Source organism: Balaenoptera physalus, assembly GCF_965194825.1.
Source record: "Balaenoptera physalus genome assembly, chromosome: 13".
Lineage (NCBI taxonomy): Eukaryota > Metazoa > Chordata > Mammalia > Artiodactyla > Balaenopteridae > Balaenoptera > Balaenoptera physalus.
The window spans coordinates 70,107,110-70,129,385 of NC_138892.1; the positions used below are offsets into that span (position 1 = coordinate 70,107,110).

General features: G+C 33.3%; 2 protein-coding genes across 7 annotated transcripts in view; one reads left to right on the forward strand and one right to left on the reverse strand.

Moving 5' to 3' along the window:
* The window catches only part of PUS7L (pseudouridine synthase 7 like), a 92,147-nt gene that overhangs the window by 4,501 nt on the left and 65,370 nt on the right, over positions 1-22,276 (forward strand). The gene's annotated exons all lie outside the window — the stretch shown is intronic.
* The window catches only part of IRAK4 (interleukin 1 receptor associated kinase 4), a 28,663-nt gene continuing 22,987 nt past the window's right edge, over positions 16,601-22,276 (reverse strand). For all 6 annotated transcript variants that reach the window (XM_082422594.1, XM_082422598.1, XM_082422599.1 and 3 more), the window contains 4 exons: positions 21,216-21,399; positions 20,227-20,289; positions 17,875-18,033; positions 16,601-17,749 (listed from right to left, as the gene is read on the reverse strand). In XM_082422594.1, coding sequence (XP_082278720.1) covers positions 17,714-17,749; positions 17,875-18,033; positions 20,227-20,289; positions 21,216-21,399 — 442 coding nt within the window. In that variant the 3' untranslated portion in view covers positions 16,601-17,713. The remainder of the gene's footprint in view (positions 17,750-17,874; positions 18,034-20,226; positions 20,290-21,215; positions 21,400-22,276) is intronic.

Here is a 22,276-nt window from a genome sequence, read left to right on the forward strand (position 1 = left end):
ATTACTGAGAATGTAGGATTCCATCTGCCATTTTGCAATTGATTTTGAATATGTCTTATGTCATATTTGTTCCTCAGTTGCTCCCTGGCAACCTTCTCTTCTGTTAAATATATATATATATAAAATCATGTATATGATATAATATATATTATTATATTTATATACAATTTGTATATAATATATGTAATATATTATATATGATATAATAAAATATATAATAGATTACATATTTATATAACACATTATAAAACATTGTATAAATATACATTTTATATATACTATAAATTTTATATGTACTATATTATATATTTTAATATATATGATATAATAAATAATTTTATATTATTTATTATATAATAGAGCATCATATATAATATGTATATCACATATTGAATATATTTTATATATTACATATTATACACATAATATATATGATATATTATGAATATAATATATATTATATATAGTGTATACAATATGTGATATACATAATATGTATATATATTATATAACATTATATAACATATATACATATAACACATATATACATATATGGTATATATTTATATTGTATATATGTGTATATACACATATGTATACATATGTTTATACATATATATTATATACACAATATATACTACATATATAGTATATACGTATATGTATATATATGTAACACATATTGTAACATATTCTATAATATGTATAATGGGTATTATATAATATATATTGTATAATATATACTAGGTAATATATATATTATACAATATATGTTATATAATACATATAATATATAGTATATATAATAAATATACGGAAAATATAATAGTATATACGGAAACTGGATTCAATATATAATATAAAAACTATATATATCTTATAATATATAGTCATATATAATTATATAATTATATGTATAATATATTGTATACATTTATTATATACTGTATGCATTATCTATAATACATATTATGTGCATATTTTTATATATTTTATATTGCATGTAAAATATATGCATTATAATATTGTACTATTACATTATATATTATAATATATGTTCTATGGTATATAATTAAACATAATATATATCATATACATAAAATATTACATATATAAAATGTATACAATATATAATATACACATTATATGCATGATATATTATATACTACATATTATTATATTATATATTAAGGTATATAATATATATTAAGACATATATTTATATTATATAAAAAGATGTATATTATATGTAACAATATTATAACACATTATAATAAAAATTATAATACATAATGGCTTATATTATATACTGTAATATATAAAAATATATGATATATTACAATATATATAAAATATACTATACTATATAGAAATATAATATGTATGATATTGAATGATGTCAGTTGCATCATTGTACAATTAATTATGTACAAATAATTATGTAATTAATTAATACATAATTAATAATGTATTAATATATTTAATATATTTAATATAGTATATTTAATATTAATTATTAAATATAATATATTATATTATAAAAATAAATTATAATATAGTATATCATATATATTTTTATAAATTATATTATATAATATATATTATAATATGTAATAAATTACAATATAATATATAGTAAGTATATTTATAGAATATAGTATATATTTTATATATAAAATATACTATATAATTTTATATATTTTAATACATAAAATATATTATAATATATAGTATATATTTTTATCTTTTACTATATTAAATATATTATAATATAATAAAAAGTATATATTTTTATATATTTATATAGTAAATATATTATATATTATATGTAATATATTATGTATGTAAGATATAACTATATATAATTATACATTACATATATACATTTTTATATATTGTCAATCATTTATATCTAAAATATATATAATGTATATTATAAAACATAATATATATATTATGTATATAAAAACAAAAATATATAATGTAAAATATATATATTTATATATTATATACAATATAATGATATATTTATATGTATAAAATATATATTTAATTATAAAAATATATAATTATATTATATATTATGCATATTTATATTATTCATAATATATATTATATATGAGATAATATTAATTAATATATAAATATATAATATGTTATGTGTATATTATAATGTATATTAAATATCTATTATATAATATTTATATAATTGATATATAGTAATATTTAATATATTTTTATATAATATATAATAATATATTATATATACTAATAATGTTATATAATGTATATTATATAATATACATGTATAATATACATTATTTAATATTATTTATATATTATATAAAATATACATTATATATATTATATTATCATTATTCATATTTTTAATAGGGGTATAGTTATTTTACAATGTTGTGTTAATTTCCGCTCTACAACAAAGTGAATCACCTATATGTGTGCATATATCCTCTCCCTCCAGGAGCTCCCTCCCACCCCCCCCGTCCCACCCACCTCGGTCACCCCAGAGCACCGAGCTGAGCTCCCTGCGCTATACAGCATGTTCCTACTAGCTATCTGTATTACACATGGTAGTGTATATATGTCAATCCTAATCTCCCAATTCATCCCACCCTGCTTCGCCACCTTGTGTCCATATGTCTGCTATCTACGTCTGCATCTCTATTCCTGCCCTGCAAATAGGTTCATCTGTACCATTTTTCTAGATTCTACATGTATGCATTAATATGCAATATTTGTTTTTCTTTTTCTGACTTACTTCACTCTGTATGACAGTCTAAGTCCATCCACATCTCTACAAATGACCCACTTTTGTTCTTTTTTATGGCTGAGTAATATTCCATTATATATATATACCACATATTTATCCATTCATCTGTTGATGGACATTTAGGTTGCCTCCATGTCCTTCTATTGTAAATAATGCTGCAATGAACATTGGGGTGCATGTGTCTTTTTGAATTATGGATTTCTCAAGGTATATGCCCAGTAATAGGATTGCTGGGTCAGATGATAGTTCCATTTTTAGTTTTTTAAGGAACCTCCATACTGTTCTCCATAGTGGCTGTATCAATTTATATTCCCACCAACAATACAAGAGGGTTCCCTTTGCTCTACATCCTCTCCAGCATTTATTTTTTATAGATTTTTTGATAATAGCCATTCTGACCAGTGTGAGGTGATACATCACTGTATTTTGATCTGCATTTCTCTAATAATTAGTGATGTTGAGCATCTTTTCGTGTGCCTCTTGGCCATCTGTATGTCTTCTTTGGAGAAATGTCTATTTAGGTCTTCTGCCCATTTTTGATTGGTTTGTTTGTTTTTTTGATATTGAGCTGCATGAGCTATTTGTATGTTTTGGATCTTAATCCCTTGTCAGTTGCATCATTTGCAAATATTTTCTCCCATTCTGAGGGTTGTCTTTTCGTGTCATTTATGGTATTCTTTCTTCTGTAAAATCTTTTAAGTTTGATTAGGTCCCATTTGCTTATTTTTGTTTTAATTTCCATTACTCTAGGAGGTGGATCAAAAAAGATCTTGGTGTGATTTATGTCAAATAGTGTTCTTCCTATGTTTTCCTCTAAGAGTTTTATAGTGTCCAGTCTTACATTTAGGTCTCTAATCCATTTTGAGTTCATTTTTGTATATCGTCTTAGGGGGTGTTCTAATTTCATTATTTTATATGAAGCTGTCCAGTTTTCCCAGCACCACTTATTGAAGAGACTGTCTTTTCTCCATTGTATATCGTTGCCTCCTTTGTCATAGATTATGTGACCATAGTTGTGTGGGTTTATCTCTGGGCTTTCTATCCTGTTCCATTGATCTATATTTCTGTTTTTGCTCCAGTACCATATTGTCTTGATTACTGTAGCTTTGTAGTATAGTCTGAAGTCAGGGAGCCTGATTCCTCCAACTCCATTTTTCTTTCTCATGATTGCTTTGGCTATTCGGGGTCTTTTGTGTTTCTATACAAATTGTAGAATTTTTTCTTCTAACTCTGTGAAAAATGCCACTGGTAATTTGATAGAGATTGCATTTAAACTGTACATTACTTTGGGTAGTATATAATCATTTTCACAATATTGATTCTTCCAATCATTTTCACAATATTGATTCTTCCAATCCAAGAACATGATATATCTCTCCATCTGTTTGTGTCATCTCTGATTTCTTTCATCACTGTCTTGTAGTTTTCTTAGTACAGGTCTTTTACCTCCTTAGGTAGGTTTATTCCTAGTTATTTTATTCTTTTTGTTGCTATGGTATTTGGGATTGTTTCCTTAATTTCTCTTTCTGATTTTTCATTGTTAGTGTGTAGGAATACAGGAGATTTCCGTACATTAATTTTGTATCCTGCCACTTTACCAGATTCATTGATCAGCTCTAGTAGTTTTCTGGTGGCATCTTTAGGATTTCCTATGTATAGTATGATGTCATCTGCAACTAGTGACAGTTTTACTTCTTTTTCAATTTGGATTCCTTTTATTTCTATTTTTTCTCTGAATGCCATGGACTAGGACTGCCCCTATCCAAAATATATTCAAATCTATGTTGAATAATAGTGGCAAAAGTGGACATCCTTGTCTTGCTCCTGATCTTAGAGGAAATGCTTTCAGTTTTTCACCACTGAGAATGATGTTTGCTGTGGGTTTGTTGTATATGGCCTTTAGTATGTTGAGGTAGGTTCTCTCTATGCCCACTTTCTGGAGAGTTTTTATCATAAACGGGGGTTGAATTTTATCAAAAGCTTTTTCTGCATCTATTGAGATGATCATATGGTTTTTCTTCTTTAATTTGTTAATATGGTGTATCACAGTGATTGATTTGCATGTATGAAAGAATCCTTGCATCCCTGGGATAAATCCCACTTGATCATGGTGTATGATCCTTAAAACATGTTGTTGGATTCTGTTTGCTAGTATTTGTGGAAGAATTTACGTCTATGTTCATCAGTGATATTGGTCTGTAATTTTCTTTTTTTGTGATATTTTTGTCTGGTTCTGTTATCAGGGTGATGGTGGCCTCGTAGAATGAGCGTGGGAGTGTTCCTTTCTCTGCAGTTTTTGGGAAGAGTTTGAGAAGGATGGGTGTCAGCTCTTCTATAAATGTTTGATAGAATTCACCTGTGAAGCCGTCTGGTCCTGGACTTTTGTTTTTTGGAAGATTTTTAATTGCAGTTTCAATTTCATTACTTGTGATTGGTCTGTTTATATTTTCTATTTCTTCCTGGTTCAGTCTTGGAAGGTTGTACCTTTCTAAGAATTTGTCCATTTCTTCCAGGTTGTCCATTTTATTGGCATAGAGTTGCTTGTAGTAGTCTCTTATGATTTTTTGTATTTCTTCTCCTGTTTCATTTCTAATTTTATTGATTTGAGTCCTCTCCCTCTTTTTCTTGATGAGTCTGGCTAAAGGTTTACCTATTTTGTTTATCTTTTCAAAGAACCAGGTTTTAGTTTCATTAAGTTTTGCTACTGTTTTCTTCACTTCTATTTCATTTATTTCTGCTCTGATTTTTGTGATTTCTTTCCTTCTACTAACTTTGAGTTTTGTTTGTTCTTTCTCCAGTTGCTTTAGGTGTAAGGTTAGGTTGTTCGAGATTTTTCTTTTTTCTTGAGGTAGGATTAATTTGCTCTAAACTTCTGTCTTAGGACTGCTTTTGGTGCATCCCATAGGTTTTGGGTCATGTGTTCTCGTTGTCATTTGTTTCTATGTGTTTTTGATTTCCTCTTTGATTTCTTCAGTGATCTCTTGGTTATTTAGCAGCATATTGTTTAGTCTCCAGGTGTTTGTGTTCTTTACAGTATTTTTCCTGTAATTGCTTTCTAATCTCATAGCATTGTGGTCAGAAAAGATGCTTGATACAATTTAAATTTTCTTAAATTTACCGAGGCTTGATTTGTGACCCAAGATGTGATCTATCCTGGAGAATGTTCCATGAGCACTTGAGAAGAAAGTGTATTCTGTTGTTTTTGGATGGAATGTCCTACAAATATCAATTAAGTGCATCTTGTTTAATGTCATTTAAAGCTTGTGTTTCTTTATATATTTTCAGTTTCGATGATCTGTCTATTGGTGAAAGTGGGGTGTTTATGTCCCCTACTATGATTGTGTTAGGGTCAATTTCCCCTTTTATGGCTGTTAGCATTTGCCTTATGCATTGAGGTGCCCTATGTTGAGTGCATAAATATTTACAATTGTTATATCTTCTTCTTGGATTGATCCCTTGATCATTACATAGTGTCCTTCCTTATCTCTTTTAACAGTCTTTATTTTAAAGTCTATTTTGTCTGATATAAGTATTGCTACTCCAGCTTTCTTTTCATTTCCATTTGCATGCAATATATTCTTCCATCCCCTCACTTTCAGTCTATATGTGTCTCTAGGTCTGAAGTGGGTCTCTTGTAGATAGCATATATATGAGTCTTGTTTTGGTTTCTATTCAGTCAGTCTGTGTCTGTTGGTTGGAACACTTAAGCCATTTGCATTTAAGGTAATTATCAATATGTATGTTCCTATTACCATTTTCTTTATTGTTTTGGGTTTGTTTTTGTAGGTCTTTTTTTTCTCTTGTCTTTCCTACCTAGGGAAGTTCCTTTAGCATTTGTTGTAAGGCTGGTTTGGTGGTGCTGAATTCTCTTAGCTTTTGCTTGCTTGTAAAGCTTTTGATTTCTCTGTCAGATCTGAATGAGATCCTTGCTGGGTGGAGTAATCTTGGTTATAGGTTTTTCCCTTTCATTCCTTTAATTATATCCTGCCACTCCCTTCTGGCCTGCAGAGTTTCTGCTGAAAGATCAGCTGATACTTTATGGGGATTCCCTTGTATGTTATTTTTTCCTTTTTCCTTGCTGCTTTCAATGTTTTTTCTTTGAATTTAATTTTTGTTAGTTTGATTAATATGTGTGTGGGTGTGTTTCTCCTTGGGTTTATCCTGTATGGGACTGTCTGTGCTTCCTGAGCTTGGATGGCTATTTCCTTTCCCATGTTACGGGGTTTTTGACTGTAATCTCATCAGATATTTTCTCAGACCCTTTCTCTTTGTCTTCTTCTTCTGGGACACATAATTCAAATGTTGGTTCATTTAATGTTGTCTCAGAGGTCTCTGAGACTGTCCTCATTTCTTTTCATTCTTTTTTCATTATTCTGCTCCTTGGCAGTCATTTCCACCATTCTATCTTCCAGCTCACTTATTAATTCTTCTGTCTCAGTTATTTTGCTATTGATTCCTTCTAGTGTATTTTTCATTTCATTCATTGTGTTATTCATCACTGTTTGTTTTTTTAGTTCTTCTAGGTCCTTGTTAATCATTTCTCATATTTTCTCGATCCATGCCTGCATTCTATTTTGAGATTTTGGATCATCTTTACTATCATTATTCTGAATTCTTTTTCAGGTAGTTTGCCTATTTCCTTTTCACTTATTTGGTCTTGTAGGTTTTTACCTTGCTTCTTCGTCTGTGGTGTATTTTTTCTTTTGATGGATGAAGCTGTGTTCCTGTCTTGCTGGTTGTTTGGCCTATGGTGTCCAGCATTAGAGTTTGCAGGCAGTTGGGTGGAGCCAGGTCTTGGTGCCGAGATGAGGACCTCCGGGAGACCTCACACTGATTAATATCACTGGCACCTGAAGTTCTCTGTTAGTCCAGCAGCTTGGACTCAGTGCTCCTACTACAGTAGCTCAGGCCCAACCACTGGACTGGGAACCAAGAGCCTGCAAACCATGTGGCACAGCAAAAAAAAAAAAGAGAGAGAGAAAAAAAGCAACAAACAGAAAAGAGCAGAACAATAACAAAGAATAAAGAATAATATAAAATTATAAAAATAAAAAATATATTAGGAAAAATAACAATAAGAATGAAACAAAAACAAAACAAAACAGAACCACAACAGCAAGAAAGAAAGGAAGAAAGAAAGAAAGAAAGAAAGAGAAAAATAAAATAAAGAAAATAAATAAATAAATAAAATAAGAATAAAAGATTTTAAAAAGTAATACCCTGGTATCTCCTCTATCAGTGTCCTTGCCCCAGTGGTGAGCTACAGCCTCCCCCTGCCTCCCTGATAGGCCTCCAAGACCTCTAGGTAGGTCTCTGGACCTGCTGTGTCAGCCCCACCTCTGCATGTTCCTCTCACCAACATCTCTTCCTGAAATTGGCCCAGAGCACACGTGCCCGTGCAGGCCAACTGGGGCGTAGGCCTCCACAAGCACACCTACAGGGGCTGGCACAGCCAGGAGGCCTGCTTGTCCTGCCTGGATCCGCTTGGCCAGAGGAGGCCCTGTCAGGGGCTGCACTTGGGTTGCCAGGTCCTGTGTAGGTCCTGGGCTCAGGCCCAGTACCTGCATGGCTGGAGGGGCCCCAAAGGGTGAGGGTTCAGGCTCGGGACTCCAGCAGGCTCGCCATGGCCTGAGCAGGCAGGGGAGATGTTGGCCACATTCCCCTCTGATCCCCTGATACTGCAAAGGTCCCTCTCTGTCCTTGCTGATCTCCTTGCTGTGAGTGGGCCGCTCCATGAGTGGGAACCTCTCCCCTCCCCCAGCACCCCCTCAGGGGCACTGGTCCCATCCTACCTCCGCTTTCCCGACCCCCCTTCCCTCCCACGTCCTACCTGGTTGCGTGGGGATTCCTCCCATGCCCTTAGGTGTCTGAGGTCCCCCACCAGCACCTAGTAGGTGCCCTAGTTGTGAGGATACACGAACTCCACATCCTCCTACTCTGCCATCTTGACTCCACCCCAATATATTATATATTATGTTTTATATTTAATATATATATTATATAATATATAATATATGATATATTACATATTATTATATATAAAGTACATATATATGTATGTTATAATATATTACATATTATGTATTATAATGTATTATGCATATAGTATATATAAAAATATATATGTATATTATAATATATTACATATTATATATATAATATAGTATAATATAATACAATACATATATTATTGTATGTAATATATTATAGTATAATACAATATATTTATTAATATATGTAATATGCAATATATTATATATAATGTTATATTATATACTTTTATATATTATATATTATATATCTGTTATAACATACATATTTTATATAAAATATAATATGTAATAGAGTATATATTTTATACATATTATATTTTATACATAATATTAATATATTATATTTTATACATAATATTAATGTAATATATATTCTAATACAATATAATGTAATATGTAATATATTAAGTATAACATGTTATATATTATAAACTTATATATAAATAATATATAAATATAATAAATATATTACTTTATAATATATATTATTATTATGTATAAAAATATGTATATTTAACACAAAAGAAAGCAGTAATGCAGGAAGTGAGGGGCAAATTTATATATATATATATATTCTATGTATTTTAATTTTCTTGTCCTTTCTTTTTCCATGTTTTCTGAGTTATTCTCTTAGTGCTGTCCTGGGGATTACAATTAACATCTTAACTTATAAAAAATGTAGTTTGGAGTAATATAAACTTAATTTCAGTAATATACAGAAAATTTGTTCCTCCTGTGTAGATCTGTGCCCAGCCCCCTCCTTTGAACCATTACTGTCATACAGTTTATATCTTTACACATTTGTGTCTTCCAACACAGATTTTTAATTATTGCTTCATGGCATAATTATTTGCTTTAGTCAGAAACAAAAAATACATTTTAATGTCTTTTACGTTTACCTTTGTAGTATCTTTACTGGTGCTTTTTATTTCTTCCTGTGGATTTTATTTAGTCTGTAGTGTTCTCTCATTTCAGCTTGAAGGACTTCCTCTTTTCTCAAAGGGCAGATTTTCTTGTGACAAGTTCTCTCAACTTTTATTTATCTGTGAATGTCTTATTTTCTCCTTCAATATTTTAGTATTGTTTTGTTAGAATTACTGGTTGAAATTCTTTTTCTTTCAGCACTTGAATATATCGTGCCTTCTGACCTCCATGGTTTCTGATGGAGAATCAGATAATAATCCTATTGAGGATCCCTTATACCTGCTAAATCTCTTGTTTCTTGCTGCTTTCAAGATTGTCTTTGATTTTGCTGTGTCTAGGAGTAAGACCTCTTTGAGTTGATTCTACTTGAAGTTCTTACTTTCTTGGTAGTGTGACTTAATATTTTTCATAAAATTTGGTAAGTTTTTGGCCATTCATTCTTCAAATATTCTTTCTAGTACTTTCTCACCTCTCCTCTGGAACTGCCATTATACATATGGTGGTTACCTTGAAGCTACCCCACAGGTCTCTTAGGATCTGCTCATTTTTCTTCTTTCTTTTTTCTTTCTGTTCCTCAATTGATTTATTCAAGATTGATAACTCTTTGTTTTTTGCCTGCTCAAATCTGCTAGTTAGGCTCTCTGATTTGTCATTCCAGTTATTGTACTTTTCAACTTTGGGACTTCTCTAAATTTATATCTCTTTATTGATATCATCTATTTGGTAAGACACTGTTCTCACAGTCTCCTTTAATTCTTTATCCGCAATTTCCTTTAACTCTTGTACATATTTAAATTATTTATTCATTTATTTATTTACTTATGGCTGTGTTGGGTCTTCGTTTCTGTGTGAGGGCTTTCTCTAGTTGCGGCAAGTGGGGGCCACTCTTCATCGCGGTGCACGGGCCTCTCACTATCGCGGCCTCTCTTGTTGCGGAGCACAGGCTCCAGATGCGCAGGCTCAGTAATTGTGGCTCACGGGCCTAGTTGCTCCACGGCATGTGGGATCTTTCCAGACCAGGGCTTGAACCCGTGTCCCCTGCATTGGCAGGCAGATTCTCAACCACTGCGCCACTAGGGAAGCCCCTCTTGTACATATTTAAAATAGCTGATTTAAAGTCTTTGTCTAGTAAGCACAACATCTGGGCTTCCTTAGGTACAGCTTCTATGGACTTTCTTTTTTCCTGGGTATGAGCCATACTTTGCTGTTCCTTGCATGTCTAGTATATTTTTACTGAAAGCTGGGAATTTAAAATAATATAATGCAGAAACTCTGGACATCAGACTGCTCCCTCCCCAAGGTTTGTTGTTGTTGCTAATTGTTTTAGTTGTTGTTTATTTAGTGACTTTATAAGCTAATTTTGTAAAGTCTGTATTCTTTGTGATGTGTGGCCACTGAAATCTCAACTCAGCTTAGTCATCAGCTAATGAATGGACAGAGTTTCCTTAAACATCTGAAACCAATAAATGCCCCAGTTTTTGCTACAGGCTCTGTGTTCATGTTTAGACACACCATCCACACTCAGTCAGGCAGTTTAGACTCTGCCTTAGTTTTCACTTCCTTTTTGTACAGAGCCTGAAGGTCAGCCAGAGGTGAGAGCTTAGGACCTTCTCAGATTTTTTGAGCATGCACACGGCCTTACATATGTGCATGGCTTTCTGGGTTCCCACAAATACATTGGAGACTTTCAAAGCCATAATGCACATCTTCTCCCTCAGCTTTTCCTTTTAAGCTTTTTAGCCTATTGTTTGTCCCAGTGGTTATTCATCACCTCAGGCAGCTATGATTAAAACATTTGCCAGTAAATGGTTTTGACAAATGACTCCACATAGAGGCTTTTAGTGCTAGGTTAGGTTTAGTCAGGTCAAAAAAGATAAGCCTTTGAGTGGGGTCTTTCAGGGAACCTCCAGACAGGTCAAATAATTACAGTTCTTTCAGAACCAGGCTTTGAAGAGCTCCAGCTCTGTTCTGTTCCCTCCGGTACCAAAAATGTGGGCTGTTATTTTCAAGGCTACCGCTGAGCTAGGAAGCAGCAGATAGGACTAGCGTTAAGTTAAAATGCCCGTATATTTAAGGGCAGATGCTATTATTGATCTTTCTTGGCAATAAAAGAATCTTGGTATGGCAGGGCTTTCTAATATGTTTAACAGAGTAAGATATAGCATGTTCCCTCCACTAACTTATGAATTGATTTAAGAATATTTGACCAATGCATGCCACTAATGGAAGTGACATTGAATTTATTTTTAAACAGATATTGGTCAGTATGTCAACAGTTTTAAGGCCACTCATTAACTTGTAATAGTCAAACTCTGTTATTGCTCTAAAGGATTCTAGTCTTCCTCTAAGATATATAATGGTGATATGCATCTCTTTACTATAAAAGTTCTATCATTATTTAGATATTTTATAAAGGGGAAGATGGGCTAAGAATGTAGTCCTTGTTTAACCTTTTATTTTTTTTAATTGGAGTATAATTGCTTTACAATATTGTGTTAGTTTCTGCTGTACAACAAAGTGAATCAGCTATATGTGTACATATATCCCCTCCCTCTTGGAACTCCCTCCCACCCCCCCCTCCAACCCACCCATCTAGGTCATCACAGAGCACCGAGCTGAGTTCCCTGTGCTATACAGCAGGTTCCCACCAGCTATCTATTTTACACACAGTAGTGTATTTATGTCAAACCTAATCTCCCAATTCATGCCACCCTCCCCTTCCCCCTCTGTGTCCACCCATCTGTTCTCTATGTCTGTGTCTCTATTCCTGCCCTGAAAATAGGTTCATCTGTACCATTTTTCTAGATTCCACATATATGCATTAATATACAATACTCGTTTTTCTCTTTCTGACTTACTTCACTCTGTATGACAGACCCTAGGTCTGTCCACATTATAATACTGTGTAAATTTAAGGTGTACAACATGTTGATTTGATACACTTATATACTGCAAAATGATTACCACTGTAGCATTACCTCTTTTCTAATTCTTAAAAGAGGTGAAGACACCATCTGGCAATTAGAATGGCTGTCGCAGAAGAAGGGGCCAGTCACAGTCTAGGGTTTAGATATCAGCATTGTGGGACAGCCTGAGATGATCAATCTCTGAAGATTTAATTCATACTACCTAATCTTTCAAAAGACTTCAGTATAAACCAGAATGCGATTTTACTAATCATAAAAATACATTCTGCAATAGAAACTGATATGTAGGTTGTAACAGTCTTTGCCACTGTGCATTATCTTTCAAAAGGCAAATCCAGACAAAAAATCAAAATGAAAAGAAAAGGCTGCCAGATAAACATGGCATTAGTGTGAGGCAAACAGATTAGATGACTTTAACCACTATCTTCACCAAATTACCCTGATGTATAAATATCCAGTAGAGGAAAATATCTGACATAATCTGAAATACAGTATTCCTTTTCCCAGGATAGTAGTAGAAACTTTGTGACCAAGTCTTCTTCTTGGCTTATTGCTGACCCAAAGGTCTCTGATAACACAGTCTAACATGCAAATAAAACTTGATTCAGTTTAGGTTTTTTTATTTTTTTATTTTAAGTTACAGTACATTCTAGTCATTTCTGAGACTACACACTGGTAGCCTGCCTTCTTTCTTTCTTTTCTTTTTCTTTCTTTCTTTCCTTTCTTTCTTTCTTTTCTTTCTTCCTTTTTCTCTTTCTTTCCCTTTCTTTTTTTCTTCCTTCCTTCCTTTCCTTTCTTTCTTTCTTTCTCTTCCTTCCTTCCTTCCTTCCTTCCTTCCTTTCTTTCTTTCTTTCTTCTTTCTTTCTTTCTCTCCTTCCTCCCCCCTTCCTTCCTTCCTCCTTTCCCTCCTTCTTTTCTTTTCTTTTTTTTTTTTAGCTTGGGTGTTGTTAAACCTTCTTAGCCAAGGGAATCTATCACAATACATAGTTTTAACGTTTCCTTAACACTTCTCACTACCTGATGTTGTCTTATTTACTTGTATAGTATCATCTCCATCTGAACAGACTTTCTCTTGAGAACAAGCTCCTGGAGAACAGGGACTTTGGATATGTACATTACTTTTACAAGTGTCTGGACCACAGAAAACAATCAATAAATATTTGATGAATTAATTTACTGATTTTTGTTTTAGGCGAGAATATTTCATAAAATGATTTTTCCTAATTTCATCCAAGAAGTGAAATCTTAACATTAATTTTGGAGATTCACTGTTGTTGCTTCCATACTATTTTTGAGACTAGAATTCGAATGATTAAAAAGCCAGTCCTATCTGTGTCCATTCATATAGTGGAATAGTACAAACTTTAAAGGAGTATGGGGAGAGGTTGGTCAAAGTGTTAAACTTTTGGTTACAAAATAAGTAAGTTTTGGGGATCTAAAGTACAGCATGGTGACTATAGTTAGTAACACTGCATTGTATACTTGAAATTTGCTAAGACAGTAGATCTTAAGTAGCCTCACCACATCAAAATAACTAAAAAGGTAACTATGTTAGGTGGTGGATGTGTTAGTTAGCTTGATTGTGGTAGTCATTTCACAATGTACAGTCGGCCCTCTGTATCCATGGGTTCTGCGTCTGTGGATTCAACTAACTGTGGACTGAAAATATTTGAAAAAATATTCCAGTAAGTTCAAAAAAGCAAAATGAATTTGCCACATTGGCAACTATTCACATATTTACATTGTATTTACAACTATTTACATCACATTTACATTGTACTGGATGTTATAAGTAATCTAAAGACGATTTAAAGTATACAGGAGGATGTGCATAGGTTATATGCAAATACTATAGCATTTTATATAAGGGACTTGAGAATCTATAGATTTTGGTATCCACAGGGGTCCTGGAACCAATGCCCTGGGGATACTGAGGGATATATATCAAACTATCACTTTGAACACCTTAAGTACATACAATTTTTATTTGTCAATTATACTGCCATAAAGTTGGAAAAAATAAAATATATGCTTGTTTTGAAAGTGAAAAATGGGACCATAGATAGCTGGGATCTATAGCCATTTTACATAGCTACAGAAGCAAAAAGTGATCAGAGCAATAAATGCTTTAGAATGTCTTAAATTTGTCTTAATTATATGTCAGAAAAGTAAAGCAAAACATTGACTAATTGTTCCTATTATCTGCTTGTTCCTCATAGAACATATTGAGAGAAATTCAGAATTAAAAACTTGTAGTTGGCTAGCTCGCAAATCAATGGGTCAGAAATATGGGGGAAAAGGCAGTTGTTCTTTCTGGAAATGGGGTAGGCCAGTGGTTCTCTACCGTGGTCTCATTACTTATTTGGTTTGCACAATCAGTTGGTCTCATACTTATTGGTTTGCCCAATCATCAGTTGTTGGAGGCAACGTTAAAAGTTCACATCAGGGGTTTCCCTGGTGGCGCAGTGGTTGAGAATCTGCCTGCCAATGCAGGGGACACAGGTTTGAGCCCTGGTCTGGGAAGATCCCACATGCCGCAGAGCAACTGGGCCCGTGACCCACAATTACTGAGCCTGCGCGTCTGGAGCCTGTGCTCCGCAACAAGATAGGCCGCGATAGTGAGAGGCCCACGCACCACGATGAAGAGTGGCCCCCACTTGCCACAACTAGAGAAAGCCCTCGCACAGAAACGAAGACCCAACACAGCCATTAAAAAAAAAAAAAAATTCACATCAAAGCCTCTGTCAAACATTTTTTCAAAAATCTATTTTTTTCTGTTTCTATAAAAGATTAGGGGGAAGTATATTCCAAATGCAGTTAAGAAAATGCTTCAACTAGATGTCACCACAGGCCATTAAATTCTGCCTTGAGGAAACAGTGAAAAGAGCCTGTACATTATTCTCCTCAGAACTTTAGTCAAGTCCTGCTCACTGTTCATTCCTCGAGTTAAGTGAGTCACACAAGTTCAAGGGTCCACGATGCATCACACACCATCAGGCATGAAACCGTGTGGAATCTTGCTTTGGAATCTGGGATTGACTGTATTGTGGCTCTCAAAAGAGTTAAGGTACAGTCTTATCCTGAGAGAGAAGCCATGCCTCATTTTGGAAAGTGTGATATCAATTCCATTTGATGGAATGGAAACATCTACCAAATTATACTGTGAAATATTCAAAATCAATGAAACAGGTTACTCATTTAAAAATTTTTAATATGGTTTGGTCACAGCCCATAACCACAGATGCATCCATGGCATTTTACATATATGCTTTTATTTCAAGTAATAGTTAACTCATTATATTTTATTTAAAAAATTTTTTTTTTATAATTTTATTTTATTTGGCCATGCCACGGGGCATGAGGGATCTTAGTTCCCCAACCAGGGACCAAACCCATGTCCCCTGCATTGGGAGCATGGAGTCTTAATCACTGGACCACCAGGGAAGTCCCTCATTATATTTTAAAATAACATTATTATTTTCAGGGTTATAAGCCATATTGTGCCTCAAATTATGTGAGTTTCTGTTGAGATTAATGTGACCAAGTCATTTTATTTATTTTGCTTTTCAGCTAGCAAATGTTTTTTGCTTAAATGCTTAGTTTATAAAGGTGATTTGAAAACAGTACTATCTATCTCTGTTTCCCAAGAAAGCATTTAGGAAGGTCTAAACAGTACAATATAGAGGATGATCATCTTCTACTGTAGCTCACGCTACATACTCTTGTTTTGAGTGTGTTAAAGAAAGAACGAATGATATCAAGATTATTGAATGAATGAATAATTGCAGATACTTGGTATTGTGGACAGAACCTGTGAACATGATGGGGTATCCCCGTGGGAGAATCATCATGAGAATATCTGTATTCATTTTCTATTGCTGAATAAAAAATTACCACAAACTTAGTGGCTTATAGCAACTTATTTATTATCTCACAATTCTGCATGTCAGAAGTCCAGGCACAGAAGTCCATGTTTGCTACTGAGGGTCTTGCAAGGCCGAAATTTAGGTGTCAGTGGGGGCTATGGTATCATCTGAAGTTTGGAGCACTCTTTTAAGCTAATTTAGGTTGTTGGAAGAATTCAGTTTCTTGAGGTTGTACAATGAAGATTCCAATATTTTCTTGCTGGCTGATAGCTGGAAGGTAGCGTTCATCTCCTAAAGGCCACCCATAGATCTTAGCCAATGTGGCCTTCCTACAACACGGTAGCTTACTTCAAGGCCCACAGGAGAATCTCTCGGACTTCTTGTAAGCTCTTCTAAGCTCACCTTATTAGGTCCAGCCCCCAAAGCAGCATCTCCTTATTGACAGTCAAAGTCAGCTGATGAGGGACGATAACTGCATCTGCAAAATGCTTTCAAATTTGCCATATAACATAATCTAACAACGGCCAATCATCATGAGAGTATCATCGGGGCATAATTGGTTTATGGTGAATGATTGCTTAAAATAGCACACTGTGAACATGACCCTATAAACAAATGACTGTAATAGGATTTTACAATCATTTATGTAAACATTAAATTTTATATCACTTTACAAGTTACAAAGTGCCTGTACATATTCTGTATCATTTGATTTTCATGACTACCTGTCAGAGAGGCACAGTAGATAATTAGTCCAATGTTACAGGTGAAAAAACCAAGGTTCAAAGCAGCTAAGAGGTTGCCCAAAGCTTTACAGAAAATTAGTAGTGGAGTCGGGCTTCAGCCCAGGGTCTTTCCACCCTATAGTTCAGTCCTCTTTTTTGCTAATTCTGAGTTTTCATACTGTGTTTGGTAAGGTTCCAAGGAGATCTTAGGGATTATGGTAAGACCTCAGAGTGAAAGTAGGGCTAAGTGTTGCTACGGCGGCTCTACTTTTGTTTGTTCTATATATTGGGGGTTCTACACAAGCTTTAATAACCACTGCATGCTGCCTTGTAAAAGGTAAAGAAGAATGTTTACAAAAAAATCTTAGTTTAAAAAATGATTTAGACAGCTGTATATAAAAAGCCAAGAGTCTATTCCAGTAAAGTTTTAAGAAGCTGTCATTTCTTGCAGCAGTTGTTGAACCTGTTATAAAGAAAGAAAGATAGAAAAAAAAAGAACCACATTAAATAGTTGGTTTGAAATGTACACTTAGGAAAAAATGACAAACCCCACCTCCTTCACTTTTTAAATATATGTAAAAAAAATACCTTCTTAATGTCTGGTCTTTTATTTTTCTTTTCATGCAGACATTGACTGGCAACAGAGTACATAGTTTCAATGGAAGTGGAATCAATGTCATTCATTTTCGTATCAATATAATCTTCAATTGTCTTTTCTTCATCTTCAATTTCTTCTTTAATATCCAGCTTTAAGACAAATGTTAAAACTTTAAGAGTGTCAAATAAAAGGGAAACAAATCAGATAAATTTATAAATGTATTTATAAATAAATATAAATTATATTTATATTATAATTAATTTATATTATCAATTATATTATAAAAGAATACATTTAAATTATTTAATCTACATCATAATAACATTTACTCTTAGTTTACTATCTACCGTTGCAACCTTATTAAGAATTGAAGACATCTAGGAGAAGCTCTATTTATTTACTTACTTACTTACTTATGCATACATATATACCTCCCTCCTAGAAACTTTCAGCCATTTGCCTATTGGTTTTTGTATTTATGTGACTGAGCTAATTGCTCTCATGTACTCAGCAGTATTTACTGGCAGCCAGCACAAGGAGGTCTGCTTCTTTGCTGTGCTTCTGATGATGCAATTCCAGCTTCTGAATGCAGACCCCCTCCCTGCACAGGCACACTTCTCTATGCGTACTCACATTGTTGAATCAAAGAGAAAGAGGGAGGAGGAGAAAGGGGGCAGGGCCACGATGAAAAGATAATCAATAGGGAGAGAGGTGGAGGACTAGGATGGTGTAGTGGGTTGAGCGGTGGCCCCCCAAAAGATATGTCCAAGTCCTAATCCCCAGAACCTGTGAATGTGACTGTATTTGGAGAAAAGGTCTTTGCAGATGTAATTAAGCTAAGCATTTTGAGATGAGATCATCCTGGATTACCCAGGGTGGGCCCTAAATCCAATGGCAAGCATCTGTTTAAGAGACAGAAAGAAGAAAAAAAAACGACACAAAGGAGAAGACAATGTGGTCACAGAGGCAGAAACTGGAGGGATGTGCGTACAAGTCAAGGAATGTCAACAGCCACTGGAAGCTGGAATAGGCAAGGGAAGACTCTCCCCTAGAGTCTCCAGAGGGAATGGAGCCCTGACAAAATTTTTATTTCAGACTTCTGGGTTCCAGAACTATGAGAGAAGAAATTTGTCATTTAAAACCCTATTTTGTGGTAATTTTTTCCTCCTATATTTTTAATCTACACACTTTCTCTGTATAATCCGATCAACACACAAAGCTCTGGCATGCCTGTACACGAACAGCTCAAAAATTGTAACTCCAGCCCAGGCTTCATTCCTGACCTCCAAGAACCAATGGGACAGAGGATTTTATTTCTTTGATAAGACAAAATTTCACTATGTGCTACTGTAAAATATTATGAAATATTACGAAAATATTAACTTTTCACAATTATGTTTTATAAATATATTTTAATGTGAAATATTATATAGCATGTAATATTCATTACTACATATCCAGGAACCCATGGGAAGCTTTATAATATATAGTTTTATAAGGGACACTTGTAGCAATATTGTAATATAGAGATATTATACTTATGGTTTTTCTTAAAAGTATGACACCAAGCCTTTGAGCAAATATATTATACCTTTTGACTTTCTAATCCTCATTCTAGGGAAATAATCTGGTATACACATGTTGTCTGAATTTGTCACACTGGTTTGTTCCATTAGAACACATAAATTAGAATAAAGTCAGTGCAGTTATTTAACTAATTTTAAGAAAAACTTATATATAGTAGTAGGTATTTCTGCAAGTCTTAAATTTTATTAGAACACTCTCCAAGTTCTTAAAATTTAATATATAGGAAAAAAAAAAAGGCATGGCATAATTTTCCTATGGTTTTAGCATTCAGTTAGTCTATTTATATAATTGTCAATGAATGCCTAATATAACACACAGGTAAAGTTTTCTATGATAACTTTATTAAAAAAATACTCCATAATAGAAACGAATAGAGAATTTTATTAGCAGTTCTATTCTGATATAAATTTCACAGGAAGCAAATGTTGCTTTTCCTCTCTGCTGTTAGTAATCACCATGAAAGTAACAAAATAAAAATATACTGGAGGAGATCTCAGAAATCAAATAGCTCTATTGTGATTTTAGACACAAAGAAACTAGAACAGAATATATGTGTCTTTTCCAAGCTTCACAAATATTTCATGGCAGAGCTGAGATTAGAAATATTTGATGCTCTTTCCATATGCCACTATGTAATTGCCAACAGAAAGACTGCCAATAGAAAATGACATTTCTAGATGCCAAATTTACCCACAGAAATTTAGATTCTAAATGCAAAGAGAAAAGGACTGGAAAAAATGAAATCTTTCAATTACCAATAACTGAGGTTCACGGTGTTCATCCACAGCTGGAAGTCCAGTTATTATTTCTAGTAAAACCTAAGAAGAAAGTAAAATCCATTAATATGACTCAAGACAACATATAGAAACTAGAAGGAACATGGCTCTTGATTATGAAATCTGATGAACCATTTCCACACACTGCATTATGCCCTTTAGGCGTGAAAGTGGAAAGAACACGAGCTGTGGTCATTTCTCACCACTCTTTCTTCCTGGACACCTCGGATCCCACCCACACCCACAAGCAGTTCTTTTCTACTGGCAACTTACTAAACAATCAGCACCCCCTCAACATGTGTTCTGGACACTGCTTTTCCTGTCTTGCAGAGGATTTTTCACAAGAATAATTTTCTCTGGTTCTTAGGAGAATATTATTTTCTAAACCTCAGGCATATCCTAGAACCCTGTGCCTTAACCTCACAGTACTATGAAGATAAATATCCATAAATGAAACACATATGAATAAATAAGATAAAGAAGCACCCAATTTCTCCAACCACTCCCACCCACTCCTCATACCATCATAAAAGTTATTAGGAACAGACTGGTAGATCAGAAAATGCCAAAGCATATTTCCTTCAAAAAATATTTCATTTTTAAAACATGACATTAAAGTGTATACTGTATGACACAATTTGTTTTATGCATTAATTCAAGTTTCATACTAATTCATGTGGCAAAAAATTATTTCTTGCAGTAATTTCAGGAATCAATTTAAAAGTTTTACAAATTCAGAGTAGTTTTTATAACTTTCTCATTTAACTAGAGGTTAAAGTGAACAATTTTAATCTTTACGTAAGAGAGCTAAGCAACATAGGTGTATTCAAAATATTCTATTTCAATTTCACAAGTACAGCCAGAATGATTATTGTTACTAATTATATATATATTATTTTATATGTGTGTGTATGTGTGTGTGTGTGTATATATATATATACATACATATATATATATATGAAACTTACCACACCAAAGCTGTAGATGTCAGATTTGGCTGTTATCTCTCCTCGCAAAGCTTCTGGTGCCATATAGGCTGTTGTTCCCACAATTCTGCTTGTCAGGACTGTTTGGGCAAACTTCTCAGAAGCCCGTGCAAGCCCAAAGTCAGATATTTTGGCTGTAAAGTCTTCATCTAGTAAGATATTTGCACTGAAAAAAAGTTTTTCTTTTCAAGCAAATCAAAGAGTTCCTTAGGTAGGTGTACGAATGTTTGTATTTATACAGTATCCCATTTTATAATATACATCATAAAATCCTGAAATTTGTATAAATAAATGAGAATTTCAGATTAAAGCTAAAGAGAAATAAAATTGTCTTCTTTTCCTTATTGTTTCTTGAGGGAAAATCTGAGGAGAATAAAAGTGAAATAAAACTGTTGATATTAGTGAGAGATATTTTTATTATTTCACAAATAATTTATTACAAGGTAACTTCCCTCGAAGTGTCCTAAAGCACCCTTCTTAATTCCTTCCCTAAAATATTCCAATTCATTTAAAAACAAATTTTCAACCAAAGTATCTTAATTATTTATTTCATTTCTTGGGAAGGTATTTGAAATCTTTTGAAGAGGAAAGAATATGGCTAAAAGATCTTCATTCATTCATTTTATGCATGTGCTCCTACACTCATACTTTCGTTCAACAAAACTTTATTGAGGACCCCCAATGTTTTATAGTATTTAAGCTCAGGGCTGGGCATGGGGGCTATCTTCGAATCTTGTCTGTAACAAAGGTATAGGAATAATTTTTTAAAAATCCAGTAAGTATTCATAATGGTGATATTAGGCACAAAATGCTGAGAGAACAACCATGTGTCTGGAAGAACTGCAGAAAATTCCAAGGAGAAGGTGAAAAGTGTGCGTAGTCTTGAAGGATTGTTAGAAGTTGAGGTTAAATGAAGGAAAGAAAGGCATCTCAGGCAAATGGAGCAACATGAACACAGTGATGAAAACATAAAGGCATATGATCAATTTGAAGAAACTGGTGTCAGTGGAACATGAGGAGAATTTGAACTTTATCCTGTGAGC